Raw genomic sequence first — 16269 nt, 5'->3', positions numbered from 1 at the left:
TTATCAGCTTACCGGATTTCAAGGCAACCTAGTTTCAAAGCAATTTCCTGGTCCACTTGATCTGCTATTTCTAACATATAGTCATTTTTCACCTGCAGCAAAAGAAGGAGGTTGGCATCACAGAAAGATCGGGGCAGCGTTGTTACAAACTGAAACACCGTCCAAGCAACTCTGGAATAAACACGTCTTTCCTTGGGTTTAATCTTTGCGGGGGGGAACTAGCTACAGCGCGCAAAAATATATAGTTCTGCACATATCCTCCATAAACAAGCTGCGTTTTGGTGAGAAAGCCACTTCCGCCGCAGCGAACTTGGTACCTGCTTCCCCGTCCACGTCGATTTAGCCACGTTTTATTAAACGCAATCGCGACCCTCGCGGGAGGTTGGGGCGCGAGGTTGCATCGCGCTCAAGGCAGGCGACCGCAGCGTCTGCTCTTGAACCGCCGTGGTGAAGCCGCTTTGAGTCGCGCACGTGCGGCTGATCACGTGCGTAACGCGGACCCAAACGTCCCCTCGTTAGTGGGAAATTAAAAACGGCAGCGTGTGAAAACCAGCTTCACGCCGACTCCGAGCAACCTTTTAAATTGCAAGGGAAAAAAAAGAAAACGAGAGGGTAAATACTTACGCGCTAGGCAGATTGCACCGGCTGCTATCTAAAGCAGAAAATAAAAGAGGCCAAGAAGCGTCCTCTGCCCTTGAGGCCAACGCTAGGGACGCGCTGGGGCCACGCTGGCCCAGCGGTGGAGCCGGCCGGCCCAGGACCGCGCCAGCGAGCAGGCGAAGTACTAAATGATACGGCCTACGGGGGGGTCAAGGCCGGATCACACGTCCCGGGCTTGTTTTATATACGCTACCCTGGCCGTAAGCCAGCATGCCTAATTTTTAGGTAACGCTTTCACAACTGGAATAAATCATTCATACAGCCATTAACAAAAGCAGCGAGAGAACAGAACGCAGAACTACTGCTGAAAAAGTTATTTTTGCAGCCTCGTCTTCAGTGCACCAGGCGTTTTTCACCAGCAACATCTCTCTACAGGCGTAAAGCCGTTCCTTCTGCAGCGGCTCACATTACGCTCCATCTCATGAGATCCTCAACTGGCTAACGTGATCCCACAGCCTCCTGGTGCAGAAAGGCTGGAAAGACCCCCCCAAATCAACATGACTTAACTGCAAATCAAAAAGGAGATGATACACTGAGAGGTACGCTTTAGGAAACATTTGAGTGATGGAAAGTTGTATGAAAAAGTATTTCAAGCCTCCACCCCCTCTGAAATCCATGCTTTACAATGCTAGCTGGTGGCACAGCCTTCCTCCCACCGCGACGCAGCAGCTGCACCCAGCCCTGCGCTACAAAGCGGCAAATCCGTGAGACTTTCCCAGTCGGGAATTGCGTGAAAAATTTTAATTTGCTCCTGGAAGATGTGGAAGAAGAAATACGATAAGCTTTATAAGGGTGAGAACGTGAATTATTGCAATAGCTGCAACTTCAGGGAAAAGTTTCTTGCATTTGGACTTATCCAGGGCTCAGTATTTTGAGAAAACAGTAAGTTTTTAATTTTTCTCACTTCAGCTCGAAACAAACACCAATTACAGAGACAGAAGCCAAAGACTGAAACAACTGTCCATCAGCATCACGTAGTCTGGAATTTATATACACATATGGAAATAAATAGGCAATCTGTACTCCCCATGATAGTATAAATTAAGAAAGTTATACACAAATTAAAAAACTTAGAATTAGTATCTTCTGCCTCTTCGTAATGCTTACTGTTTTAAAACTTAGTATCTCATGCGAAACAGCAATCATGTATAAATCAGAGACAACTGTCAGCTATGTGATCGCAGGTATTATGCATATCTACAGTACAGATTACCATCTAGCTGCTTACAGCTTCATTTGAAAACCTGTTGCGTGATCAAAGTTGCAAATCTCCATTTCTGTGAGCTCCAGCAAAGTATTTTTACACTGCTGACACATAAAATTTCCCCTTGCTGAAACTACGTTAATTTGAGGCTACTAATATATAATGATCAAATATTAATTCTTTTATCTTCAGCTCATTGGCTTGCAGCTCCCAGTATTGAAGGCAATTCACTTGTTAAACTTCGCAGCCTAAGAACATCTTTAGTTTCACGCAAATATATTTAAAAATGCTGCCAGCCTCAAGTAATTACTATTCTATAAAGAAATGTGCAATGTTACCCGAGCATTTCTAGTTTGGCTTTTCTTTCCCCTTGCCCTCTAGCTTGTGAGCTTTCACAAATTCCAGCCATGTTTCCCCAGTTTTGCTTTGCAACTACGGGCACCAGAACTGGCTGAAAAGTTCCCCTCCCAATGCCAACAATTTCTAGGAAAAAGTAAGAATCGTGAAACTTCTCAGTACTTTTGCAAGCCAGCGCAGAAGTGAGGCATTTTCACAATATTCTATCATGCAAACTGACAATCGCCTACTCGACCGCATAATTTTATTAGCTTGACAAGGAGAAAAGCAATTTTTATTTTGCGTGTCTTAATGTGAGAAGGGATGGACATAAAGGTGGAAGAAATTAACTGCATTTCTTCTGCCTCACATTTCCAACAGAAAGGTCCAACAGATAATCTGTCCCCTTCTGATTTACTGCATGGGGGTCTCTGAAGGTTTTGTACGCTCGTCTGGAGGTTGAACTCTTTCAAAGCCACTGTGTTATTCAACTTGAAGAGAGAGAGAAAAAATTGCCTTCATCTGCTCAACACGCAAGATGAAAACATGGAAAAAGCATACACCGCTTGCACAAAAAAACCGGGCCAGTGACACCGTTTACAAAATCAGTCATGACAACCTCTCATAAAAATGTGCACTTGGGCTTGATTACCATGAAGCATTGCATACACATTACATGTTACACGACCTATTTATTTTCAAACTTTGGAAGGTATGCGAAGAAATTATAAGCTTCGGGAAGCCCATGGCCGTAAACTTGCCGTCTAATCAGATTGAACAGTGTTCTAGTATGGATAGCAAAGGTTTCCAATATCACTACTCAAGAGCTTAAGCCTAAATGTATATAAACACACGTACACAGTACTTTGAAAATCGAGAGGAGAACAGTCCAGTCTTTTCTGTTCATCATGACGCCAGAAGCGGCACGTTAAGAGGAAGGATGAATCACAGAATCACAGAATCGCTGAGGTTGGAAGGGACCTCTGGAGATCATCTAGTCCGAACGAATACTGATCTTCAGTGATATTATTATTACCTGGGACCTCACGTGACGCCTGCAGAAGTGCCCTCTCCTGAGATATCTGCAGACCTTTACCGGCGCCTTGGAAGTTCAGGTAACAGTATTCAACCCCGGAGGAGGGCTGAAGCATTCACCGTAACATGTACTCTCCAAGCACACAAAGGACCTTGGCTGGGGTTCTTTTCCCCATTTTAATTGCTTAAAATCAGACCTGACGGCCAAAACGGAAAATTTATGGTATGCCATTTAAGCTACCTTAAAAGGTACCTTAATTTTTTCTAGCGTGTAAGAGAACATTAAGCAGAAGTGAACAAAAATACTGTATCTTAATGAAGTGAATTAATCTGGTCTACTCCGCTAGCAACACAATCCTGGTTTTTCCACTTATTTACCCATTTGCATTCTAGCAGAATGTGCTTATTTGAACTGGCAGAGAAAAAATACATTGGGAAACAAGGTTTAAAGGAGGATAGAGACAAAATAATTTCTCGCTGCGAAGCGAAGCGTTAATTTTAAGCACCTGTCCCCCCAGATTTGTCTGAAATGTTCCAGCAAGTTTAAGTGACGTTTACACTCAAACGGGTGCATGCTTTTTGGTACATGAATAGTACGTTTGATTAAATGTAATACAATGGAAATTTGAAGCACTTCAGGCTTCTAGATGAGTACTACCCCAAAGTAAGGGTTAAAGCAAGAACTGTGCTTACATTTGCTCACTCACAGGCTGCTGAATAAGCATTCAAACGTGACCTACGTGTCACGTTCACAGCAAACCTCTCGGTCCCGACAGCTATGAACGTTCTACTACAACGAAAGAACACAGCACGGGGAAAACTTGAAAGCCAAGCTTAAATTCAATCCTCAAAGGCAAGACGTACAAGTCTTCTCTACGCCTTCAAACAACATAAAGTCCAACAAAACAAGACAACCCCCATGACGTATGGTGCCTGCGCTCAATACGTGGTTAGAAAGGGGGTTCATAATTAAAACAAGCAAAAATTTCAAAGCCCAACATCATCTTAAGCCACAGCGCATTTCTTCAGCAGCTCGCCAGTACTTTTGCTTTTTATTTTTTTTGGCCACTGGAGTGGCCTGCATTGGTTACCCAGAACAAAAATATCGGTTACGTCGCTAGCATCTTTTGAGCAACCAAAGAGCCCAAAGCTGCTCCTCAGCCAGAAGAAAGGAAGAGGTGGACAGCGAACCCCTTCAAAACTGCAAAATCGAAACAGCACGACCAAAGTTAACAGCCTTTTCCCCAAGGACAAGAGGAAGCCGGGCACATAAAGAAAAGCCCGGGTTCAGTTTCAGTTCCGACGTCAGACTTGTAAACGATTTGTGCTTTTCGCTAGAATAGACGAATTGCTGATGGTGCATCTCCTCCAACGTTTCAGAATTTCCTAGGAAATACGGGGCAGTTTGCTAGCTATACAAATGGCTAGCAAATTCCAGCTGGTACAGTTTATAATAAAAACCAGAGACAGAAGAAAGCCCGTGTTTGTGAATGCGGAGAAACGAGAGAATAGTCCGATGCTAGTCCACGTGATCCAAGAAGAAATCTATCGCAGGTCTCGTATTTTATATACCAGCTGCTGCTCTCAAGAGCCATCTGCTTCATTTTTCCGCACGGGATTTTTTTACGCAGCTGCAGCGTTTCAGAAAACCGCTCGCTGCGGCTGACGAGCCATCTTGCCAGCGCAGTTCATAAAAACGCTATGTTGCATTAAAACTGGTATTTATTAAGAACGTGAGTAAAATAATTTTGAACTTACTGTTGAACGCTTTCCAGGAGTTTAGGAATAAAAGGACCTACTTGTTGCGTCCTAATATTATAATCCAGTTTTAAATTTGTTTCTATCCTACAGAAAAATTACAAAATAAGATTATCAAACTTTCTATTGAGGTTTTTATCAGGCTAAGCTACTGCAGAAATTCTTCAGCAATAGTACTATCAAACGGTGTCTTAAAATGGGCTACAAACCAATAATTAGCCTCTCTACTGGCTTTCCCATCTCATTTAACATTGCCAAGAAATTTCCCACAGGATAATCTCCAATTTTTCAGAAGGACAGTTTAAAAATAAGTAATCTATTTCTCTCTCTTTACTTTCAGTGTCTATGACCTACTTACACCACTTAGTTATTTTAATTTTTAATTTTTTTTCTTTTCAAATGGGCATTTGAAATGGGCTTTGAAAACTGCATTTAAACAGTACGTAGGAAGCGGTGAAGGACCCTCCGAAGAGTTTAAAGCACAAACATTGGGCTGGTGATTCTTTGGCCTAAAAAGAAATCTATGCAAGCAAACAAACAAACATAACATGTCTTTCCAGATGACCTAAGAGTAAGTAGAATAAAAATCGTAATTAGAATTAACAGGGCCCACGAGAAAGACTTCCATTACATCATTCTCTCTGCAGGACATGCGTTTTATCCACAGAATTTTAGCCGGTGTTTTTAAGCGTTATATTCAGAAATGATGTATCTGTGCTTGGCAGTGACATATACATAAGGAAAAACCAACCCTACTCTTCGTCTTCCTCTATGTACAATAATTATTTCTCCTCCTTTCTAACAGCTCACGTGCATCCCCTAACGCCTGCTGGTAACCATTCAAGAGTCCAACACGTGAAGGTGTTTAGGCATTTGCTTTTTGCATGTAGGAACTCAAGTGTCAGCTAGCACCAAGGCTGCTCATCAGGACCATCGTTCTGTACCAACGCACAACACTTGTGGGGGCACCAAGTCCTGAGAAAGCCCAGCAAACTCCTTCCCATCATTTACCAACTCTTAACTCCGGCTTCTGTAACACAAAGTCCAGATTTCGCTCAATGTATCGGTCTCAAAAGCTGATGTTTGGCAACCCCGCATGCGACCGATGATTAAGGCACAGCACATTTGTTTTCATCCTGCGCCTTCACATTCAGAATTAATAGTTCCTCCGCGTTCTCAAGTTCCCGTTGCGTTTTTGTCTGTACTTACAGCAGTAATCATAAGCAAGTCCACCTGTTCGGGACTCGAACCCTTCTGGGATATAATACTGGCAATAATTACCACAAACATTTTGCACATTCTGCTGCGATCTGTTTTGTAGTGTTAAACGCACTGCTGAAATGCTGTAGGACGCCATGGGACAGATAAATCATTCAATGAAAGTGTTTCAGTCACTTTACATAATTGTTTATATTTTTAATCATAAAACTGCCATAAAGAGAAGGTCCCTGCATCTTTTCTCAGCTAAATCAATCCTAAACTATCAACAGTAGGTTCCAGTAGGACACCAAGTTTTCCTCACTACAGGATCAGAATAATCAGCTTCAGACGTGACTTTGCCTTGAAAGAGTACGGTTCCAGCTACTAAAGTTTCATAAATTTTGTGCAAAAGTAATCCTCAAATATTTGTGCCTAATCTGCTTTGAACAAAGCCACATTAGCGCAAAAACCCAAAGTATGCTTCTAATGCCACCAATATTTTTGGAAGCTACCTTAATGATCATAACGATAGCTTTTAAAATATGCAGGGGACAGAGAAACACATATGTGGTTGCTCCCCACCCTTATTTAGTCACCCGATAATATGAGACTCGTTAGAGAAGATGAGTCCACATTAGGGGAAAATTAAAGCTTCAGCCTTTTCTGGGGGAGTTAAAAGCACAGATTCAGTGTTGGGATAACATTCATTTGCCATCTGCCCTCAGCTGCTCCTCCTCTTCATCTTCCAAGGTCACAGTCTCTATATTATGTAGGAGATGATCTTTGACATCGCTAACTCATTTTGGAACCTCCTGTGTTAATAATAAGGGCATTAGAGATCGGAAAAAAAATCAACTTTTGACAAGGCTTTGTTCGGGGCAGAATGGCTAAAAACTATCCCTTCTGTCAGAGCGGGCTGCTCTCCAGATGTCACCGCAACAGACACTGCTGCTGCTCCGGTCTTCCGTAAAGTAGGACTATACACGTGGGAGTCATATAGTACTCAACCTCCTAAGCGCGCTTTGCTAAGGGCTAATTTTATACTCCTCCTCTCCCACACAAAAATTTGCTTTTCCACATCAAATGAGTACGAGGATCAATGCGATCCCACTTTGGTTTTGTCTGATGTGCGTTATATACAATGTAATTTAGTAAAGGGAGTAACAAGAATGTTTTGCTCAGTAGCACAGAGATAAACGCATGCATTGATACATGGAAATATAGGCCCTGCATATTTTAAATTTAGTCTTGAATTAATATTAATTCACATACCTCAGTGGAAAAAAAGCCCACAAGTGCTATTTTCAGAACTCCTGCAGACAGGGGGAAATACAAAATCAAAGCAGCCACTTTACTCCAGTCCGAGTTTGAGTATTTAGGAAGTATTTAGGAATATGAGGATGTTTTATGTTCCTGCCATGGAGGACTGTTAACAGAAAGCAGACCCGTTTCACGCAGAACGGCCAAGGAGATGCAGGAACAGCCCCGCCACCGTACAAGCTGCGAGATCTGCTGCAACAAGAAGGGCAGCGGAGTTTGGGGATCGTAAATCAACCTTTATAGCTGGAAATGAGCACTTTACTAGGAACTGTGAATTGCAGCAATTTTAAGAAACAGATCCCTATAAAAGGGTAGTTCACTCGTAATTACTCTCACAAGCCGTACGGAGCAGACAGGTGATGCTCGGTTTGATTTATCTTCTCACTTTGGAAGCAGCTGCAATTCTTACATTTATTCCCCTTCCCTGTAGGGCACGCTTGGTGTGGCAACCCTTAACCCCTCCTGCAGGGTTTTTTTGGTGTTTGTTTTAAACAGGCTGCCACTATTAGGCCCTCTGTCCCCGATCTTCTTCACAGCCTTTATTGGCAAAGTCATTTGCTTTAGCTCTCCTATTTTTATTACCACGTAAGAGGTGCTGTTATTTAATTAGGTTAAAGAGCCTAATTCCCAGCCTGCATTTCAAATTATGTCTCATGCACCAAAGCTTTATAAAGCTTTAATCATTAAGTTATTACAGTAATTGCACCTTGACTTAATATTTCTTACATGTCAGGGAGAGCATTAAAAAAAATGATATTTAATTTGCATGATACATTTCTCTACCACCATATAAGTGAGAATTTTCATTTCAAGAACTACATTTAAAGCGTTGAAATTATCTTCACAGACACTGCGGAAGCTGAACAAAAAGGTGCTGTTTGTCCACGAGAAACTTTGCCTCATCTTTCCTTGGAGTGCTGCATTTTTTCTTTTTTAATATAAAGCTAGTCACACATTTTTTCAAACCTGTTTTTTTTTTTTAAAAACAGCACTAGTACATAGTTTTAAGAACCTAACCAGAACATCAAAAAGCGCACGTTTATTCAGAGGTCTCAACTAGTGATATACCATATTTTAAGAAAACGCTGTGTGGCTCAGCTCAGGTTCTCCTGCTCCACCTTTGAGATCATCCTCTCTCCACCTGCAATTCTTTCTCTTGCGCTTTACTTCAGCCCATTAAAAAAGCAAAGCTGAGACACAGGTCAGGCCTAGGGGCTCCTTCATTACACCTGGGTTCACCTCCGGAGCAGCTCCACACTGCAAGCTAGCAGAATTTTTCTCCGGGCTGCATCTGCGTTGATCAAAACAACTTTTCCCCTGTTCTTCGTGGACCTAAAAATCTCCAAAGTTTCTTTTGAAAGTCTTCTAGGAGAGGCAGGAGGGCAGCGACAACGGCCCAGCTGATGCCTGCGAGCTGCTTCCCCCGCTGCACCCGTGCAGATGCTCCTTCCCCTTTCAGCAGGGGATAAACCAGCTCCAATTACTGGGCGCTAACACGGTATTCAGGCAGAAGCGTGGGCAGGCTCTCGTCCCCGAATCAAAGGGAGGCAATTCAAGCAGCTTACGTTGGATTCTAATTATATGAATGTTTTAAACGATGTGTGTTCTATCTCCAGGCAAGACGGAGCTTTTGTCCCGCGCACGGCTATTAAGGAAAGAGACGGAGACGCCTGTACCCTTTACCCCCCCCACTTCATTTTCACTGGGACCTAGGGAAAGGATGACACAACAGATTCTGCCAACGCTTTCTCAAAGCAATTTGAAAGGCTCCCCGAAAGTCTAAAAAAATATGAAGCATAGCTGTCATTCCTTGAAAAATTCCAAATTTTCAGTTCTCCTCTCAAACCTTTATCCTTCTGCTTAAAAATGTTCTTGAACATTTGTACAAATTCATACAAAAGAAAAATACCTTTATTCTTTCCAAAATTACAAGACAGCCAACAGAATGAAAGATAATAGATGTTGTTGATAAAAGTCGCTTACAATATTTTTCTTCGCCTATCTTGAGTACTTTGTGTTTAAGGGCTCGGAGGGTCATTTTGTTTAGAGTTCAGTTTATGTCAGATTTGGGTACAGCAGAACAGGACAGTAACTGAGGAGCTGGCTATAAAGTATATGCCGCAAGCATCTGCAAACTGCCCGGATTACCTTACACCTGACATTTCCCACCTCTTGAATATTTAATCTCATGATCCAAACAACACTTGGTAGCATCCAGTTGGCCTAACTTTCTAAAATTTTAGGCACTTGGGCCCAGGGGGATAATAGAGTCAATGCAATATAACCACCTAGTGCTCCACTTGGCGGAGAGAGAGACACGGAGACATCTGAAGACCCATCACCTGCTACCTTTGACACCTTCCACACCCAGCAAACCAAAGACAAAACTCTAGAAAAATTCTAGCGTGTTAGTTTTTTAATCAGCGGTCTCAGTTGGGAAGTGAGGACCCAATTTCAGTGAACACGCGGCTCCTCCCGGCCAGAGGAAGGACCGGAGCGCCAGGCTTGCCTCCACCGCAAGCCTCCACGCCAAGCACTCCCAACGCCAAAGTACGCCGTCGGTATTAGCGTGAGCAATTCCGACCTTTCCAGCAAATTCTGGGGGCTTTCCCCTCACTGCTAAATTTTAATCCTTTGCTGTACAGATTTCGAAACTGGGGCACCCTTGTGAAAAGCCTCATTAAACGCGCTGCTTTTGTGCTTCCCATTAGAACCGATTACGCCCACTGCAGATGGCAGAACGACTGCCCCCGATGGCACAGGGCTCCTCTTGGAGCGCCTTGATTTATTCAAGGCTCTTGGAAATAAAGAATATTTAACACAAAGAAGGGTCACAGCGTTCTTAATATAGTCAAAAATCAAGGAAAAAAAAGAAAGATATTTCAGCTATTAAGTCCAAAGTGAGACTTAAATGCTTGCATATATTTATACCAAGGCAGGCACTCATTGAAGTGAATGGGAGTAGTCATGCATGCGAAGCTACAAATGTGTGCCAGTTTTCAGTTTAACAGCCTCATAATTGTGGTTTGGGTTAACTATATGAATAAACTGTGTCTGTTGACAGCGATTAAGGTAACACTGTGTTATCTTTACAAATGCTCTTTGTTATCTTTACAAATGTTCTGCGCTTTTGTGAGGAATCGCTCATGGATTCCGTCTTCCTCCAACTTCACAGCTTGTTTTTCAACAATATTGCTGCTCTACAGCAACTTAAAAAAAATAATTACATGGTTTCTAAAATCCACAGACATTTCACAGGTTTCTCCTTCACAGAAGTCACCATATTTGTTTTTTCTCCAGGGCCTTTTACATTTGATACTGTGTTTTTTTTAATAAGACAGACAACTTGCTTTTAGATGTTATCAGGATAGTAACAGGTCCTCAGCCACATCTTGAAAAGAAAGATTTAGTCATGGGCAGCATCTGGTCCTCAAAATCTTTATTCTCAATTGTAACACATAAGGCAACAGCATATTTGACTTTTACATCCACAAAAGCCAATTTGATTTCAGAAGTGTTACTTTTTTTGTTAACGCTGTAACTGGGTCCTATGTTCATCATCTCTAATGTAGTTGTTTCTGGGCAGAAAGTTCGAGTTATCTATATATGCACATATGATTTATAAGCATTTCAGTGTTCCTGCCTCCATACAACACGCTGTGTTTGATGACACAAATCCAAGCGTGGCTGAGCGGCGGCTAGCAAAAAGAGAATGTTAAAATGTCGCGGGAACGACAACAAGAGATGAACAGAACATGAAGATCTGTCTTTCCTTGTCTTCCCGTTTTCCCTTTTGCTTTAGGTCTGTTGAATGCTGCAGCACCATTGCTCTAACTCTTCCCCTTCCGTCTTTGCAGAAGTCAGTGAAGTTGCCTTAAGGGTTAACCAGATAAGACAAACGTAATTGCCCTGATTTACCCAAGAGGCCAAGTGAGACTCGTGGAGCAGAACAGTCAGGGACAGAGAGCGATGGCTCTGAAAAGTTGTGCACTGATTTCCATGACAACGAAGACCCAAATACCTTGCAGGACCCCTGAATGAAGAAGAGTGACTTTGGAAAGAGAGTTGGCTTTAGAAATACCTTGTGATAAGGGTGAGGAGGAGAAAAGGGAAGAGAAAAAAGCCTGTATGGGGTGCGGAGCAAGGAGAGAAGAACATCTGAGTTTCACTTTGTAATAGACAGACCTGGGATTCAGGACATTATCAGATAAATGCAGATGTCTTCGTGTGCACATCAGCACCTGCACACCTTCTAAACTGTCTTGCTATTCCCAGCCATTTGTAGCTGTTTCTAACGTTTTTCCCAAATTCAGTAAATGCACGTTTCTCAGAAAATGCTAAGTATATTCCTCTGGTACTTTAAATTCCCTGCTTGAAAGAAATAGCAATTTGAGACATAAATGAGAAGATGTTACTGGTCTGTAGTGCCACTCTGTCATTTCTGCAATCAAAACAATGCAGATCTTCACATATGAAAGAAAAAATAAGGACATCAGAAGGGGTTAAAAAGAAATCACTCCTTCCCTTCCTGGGTTTGAATCGGGGGATAAAAAAAGAACACAGCTCTGTGTTCTTACCAGGCTTCAAAGCTGTGATAGTCAGGGGAATTTTGTTACGCTATAATAATACCCTCCCGGTAAGAGAAGGGGGGCAACCTGGAAGAGTTCTCCTGAACTTTTCTCAGATGTTGAGCAGGTAAATGACTGAATTCAGGAAATTTCTTATTTTGGAGCCGATCACAAGATCTCATACGTTGAGGATATGTTTGAACCCGGCAGAGACGCAACAAAAGGATAGTCCATGAGAACAGTTATCGCTTGTAGAAACTCTGGGGTTTGTGTAACGCTATCAGAGCTTCACAAGGTTGTTCCTTTGACCCAGCAAAATGCATCGGCTAAAAAAAGAAATCCCATTTCAAAACGTAACTCCAGCTTCACGGTGTAGTTCTTGAGCTCGGCCAGTGCAGCTGACTTAACGAGTCCAAGGCCTCTCTCCCTGCTTCCCATTCCAACCCCATTTTGTCTCAGTTATGATAATATTCCATAAAACGACTCCTTGAAGTGATCTAGATTAAAAATAATCCTCCATATAGTATGATATAGTATTGTTTAAAAGTATAATGTAGAAACATCATGTAATATGTGGTTCACAAACTCACCACCATCAGTAACGCAAATTGTTGGTAAAGCACTGACAATATTTCAGTCATGAACAAAGACATCGCACCAGCCAGACATTGGAAAAGACTCGCCTAACACGTAGCAAATAAGTAATTTTAAGTCGGAGTTTTTAGAGATGCATGGATTCTTAAAATTAGCAGCCACTTTACAAATTCAAGTCCAAACTCCTACCAAAGTCATTCTAACAGAAGTTTGAACTTGCCAGTCTAAAGACAGCTTGAAAGTATTTATTTTAGAGTACAAAATGAGGACATAGGTGCTTAATTTTTAGGAATTTTTACCATTACACAGTTTTGCTAATTGGTAGGAGAGTTAGACTCTAAAGGGATACTGATATCAAGAAAATAACCTAATAATGCAGTCAGAAAAAACATCACATGGTTGTAAAAAAAACAAAACCCCCCCACAACTGCCTGCTTATTTACACTTGCAAAAATAAAGAAATTCAAGAACTTAATAAAATGGGGAAAAACTATCAAAACTCCTCTGAAGAGCAGTAAATTTCATCTGAGTTAAGACGACTACTGCAAAATTGTCTTGTCCTGGGAAAACAATCCTCATCACTTCTCAGGGAGAAAGATGTGATGGTCTGTTCCCCATTTTACCTACGCAACCTTAAATTTTAACAATTTGTTTCTGCAGCAGTATTTTTTCTGCATAAACAAAGCAAGAACTTTCCAAATTGATGCCAGCAAAATAAAGAGTAGCAGAACTGACTATACCTGTTGATAGAAAAAATTTAGAGTTGGCTTGTCCTCAGTGAACTGGTTTAGAAATCCTTTTGGTAAATATCGGATTCTCAGTTCGTATCTGAAAAGCAAGAAAAAGAGAATTAAACTGACAATGCATGAATAACAATCAAGACTTCATCACAAATTAAAGAGTCTTCAAGTGTTCTTGAAAATAATAATAAAATCAAAACAAACTTAGAAAACTAAGGGAAAATTCTCTGTTTTGACAATTCAGAAATCTAAAGAAGAAAGCTGGAGGGCACACAGAACATGATATTTCATGAAGATGGTTAGAAGGGACCTTCTTTGAACAGAAGCACATGTAAGAAGGTGCCCTGGGACCTTCTCAGAGCTTCAGTGAGGACTGAGGCATCAAGACTCAAAGCGGGTAAGCTATCAGGTCCAGATCCAAGGCAAGGGAGGCCCCAAGTAGGTGATGACAGCAGCTGAGCTGACATAACCACTGGCATGACCTCATGGCAAGAGCGATCTTTGGTTTCTCAAGCAAGAATACTTAATACGCAGCTGCCAGCAATGAGCACATACACCCTACCGTTCCAAGCCACATCCTACCGACAGACCAAGGGCTCACTCGCAAAGAAAACGACCCGGCTTCTTCTCTGATCAAGCACCCCTGATTTATTCCACAGGTTTTGAAGAGATTTATCTGTAAAAGGTTTTCCTACTTCCTAGTAAGGCATTAAGATGCATGCAAAAGCTGAATGAACTAGTTTTCAGAGCGACAGTCATATTCTACAGGATAACGGCACATAATGGAGTGAGACAGATTCAGAAGTCCCCTTAATTCATGACCAATCCCAAATTTATACGCCTTCCCAAAGCTTAAGCTTCTATTTCCAAATTCTAAATTTAGGATTATTGTTTGCCCTGCAGTAACAGCTAGTGACGTTTGACACATATTGCATGCTTCCTCCTCCAAGTCATTTCTGCAGTGAAGTCCTGACACTTTACTTTGGGTGAGTCAATCCAGCATATCCCAAGTATAAGATTCTCTACACTCCGTCCCCAAAATAAGTATATCTAACCATTTACTCATGATACTAAGAGTGAACTCTGCAACATTTCAATCTCTGGGCTTCATCACAAAGAGAATTTTTTTAAGCAGCTGATTTGGCTGCCTGTCATCAAGGTTTATTTGGGGATTTGGTAAAAAGTTCCTAGAAGTTGCTTTTGCTTAGGATTCCACGCAACAACATACTGCAAGCAGAAGCTGCAGGATTCTTTGCTTTGAAATCATTGAAAATATATTGCCTGGTTATGAATCTTCAAAATATGGAAAACTATGTAAAACTGTAGCACACAGCAAACAGACTAGGAATATTCATAATACAAAGTTTTTTCATAATAATGAAAAGCCTCTTTTCATAAAGAAAAACGCACGCTCAGTCTTCTTACACACAGAAAACAACCCTCTTAAAAGAGTTTTCAGACTATAGGATATAAAAAGATGGGTGAATGACACAGCCAGGTAGAAACCAAAATACAGAAAGAGTCAAAGTCGCAGCTGAAAAACTCTCGTGAAAAGGACTCTAATTTAGAAAGCACACAGAAGCACCTTTTATTGTTGGTTAGTATTTACATTTCATGATACATAGTGGCTATCTTCAGTTATTTACTGAAATTTTAGATATGAGCCAAAACACACCTAAAGGTGGTTATGTGCTGAGGAGGGAAAGCAGTGTCACCACACTACCAAGCAGCTGAACAGAGGTCCCCAATCCCTGCTTCTGCCCCTGCAATTTATCTCTGAATTATACTGTAGAGATTAATACAGAATGAAGCAAGTTTTCTGCATTAAAAAAAATGACTTCCTTCTTTTTTTTTTGCTCTGAAACATTTTTAATTGCCTTTTTACATTTTAAGATTAAGACCAAAAGAACGTCCTCTGAAAACTGTCCTTTCCAATTTCTCGTCACTCCTTAGGTGTATTATTTTTCCCTCTATTCCCTGTTACTCCTTTCTCTGTTTCTATCTTCAATTCTCTTCCTTGGCAGCAGGCCTCTAGATCGCTTTCCAAATACATGGCCATGAAAAAGCAAGCAGGAAAGAAGTATTCAAAAGCGAAGAGCCAACCTCTAAGCAAAGAAAAGCTGACTGACCTGGCACTTAAATGTGACTAAAGGTAGCAGACTATCCATGTTGTAGTACCTCCAGGTTAATTAACCCAAGCGTTCCTACACTAAGGAGGTGTCTTCTATCACAAATGCCTAAGCAAAGGGTCCTTCTAAATCCTGGAAGGGAAATGTTATGATTCAAAGCATGTGTTTTGGACATCTTATTCAATGCCAGATTCTGAAACGGGGTTGAATTTTCATGCTACACAAACAAACAAAACTAATAAAGACAAAGTAGCACTTATACCATCAAAGAGTAACTTTTGGGTTCAATTCCCACTTAAAGAAACCATCTAAAAACAGAGCTGATTTCTCTCTCCAAACAGTAACTCAGTTTTGAGGCATTACACCCTACAAGTTGAAGGGGCTACATGAAATCATGTAATCTATTTTACACTGTCTAAACTTATAAAGCCATTGAACATCTTACAAACACTATGAAATTAATGTAACAATATATAAGAAGAATCCTTTATCTGTTCTTCCAACATATTAAGAACAAATGTTTACTAAATACTGTTAGTCATTCTGAAACATCTCTTTTTCAGTCATCCTGCTGGCCAAAAAACAGAGATTATTCAGGCCTGAAGAAATGCTTACAGAACTCATCTCAGACCTCCAACAGTGTACATCTGGATTCAGTCACCCCCATCTAGAGTGGATTATAGCACACCTCTCTTCTCTGGGATGAGAAAATACAGGAAAAGCAG

At 41.3% G+C, this 16269-nt stretch overlaps 1 protein-coding gene across 5 annotated transcripts in view; it reads right to left on the bottom strand.

Annotated features, from left to right (window-relative positions):
- PTK2 (protein tyrosine kinase 2) overlaps nucleotides 1-16269 on the bottom strand; it is a 198727-nt gene that overhangs the window by 74489 nt on the left and 107969 nt on the right. For all 5 annotated transcript variants that reach the window (XM_067290110.1, XM_067290112.1, XM_067290114.1 and 2 more), the window contains 2 exons: nucleotides 13416-13503; nucleotides 13-92 (listed from right to left, as the gene is read on the bottom strand). In XM_067290110.1, the coding sequence (XP_067146211.1) occupies nucleotides 13-92; nucleotides 13416-13503 (168 nt within the window). The remainder of the gene's footprint in view (nucleotides 1-12; nucleotides 93-13415; nucleotides 13504-16269) is intronic.

Source organism: Apteryx mantelli, chromosome 2, assembly GCF_036417845.1.
Source record: "Apteryx mantelli isolate bAptMan1 chromosome 2, bAptMan1.hap1, whole genome shotgun sequence".
Taxonomy (NCBI): domain Eukaryota; kingdom Metazoa; phylum Chordata; class Aves; order Apterygiformes; family Apterygidae; genus Apteryx; species Apteryx mantelli.
Note: the sequence above shows the minus strand (reverse complement) of the source record. Positions and strands in the feature narration are given on the sequence as shown.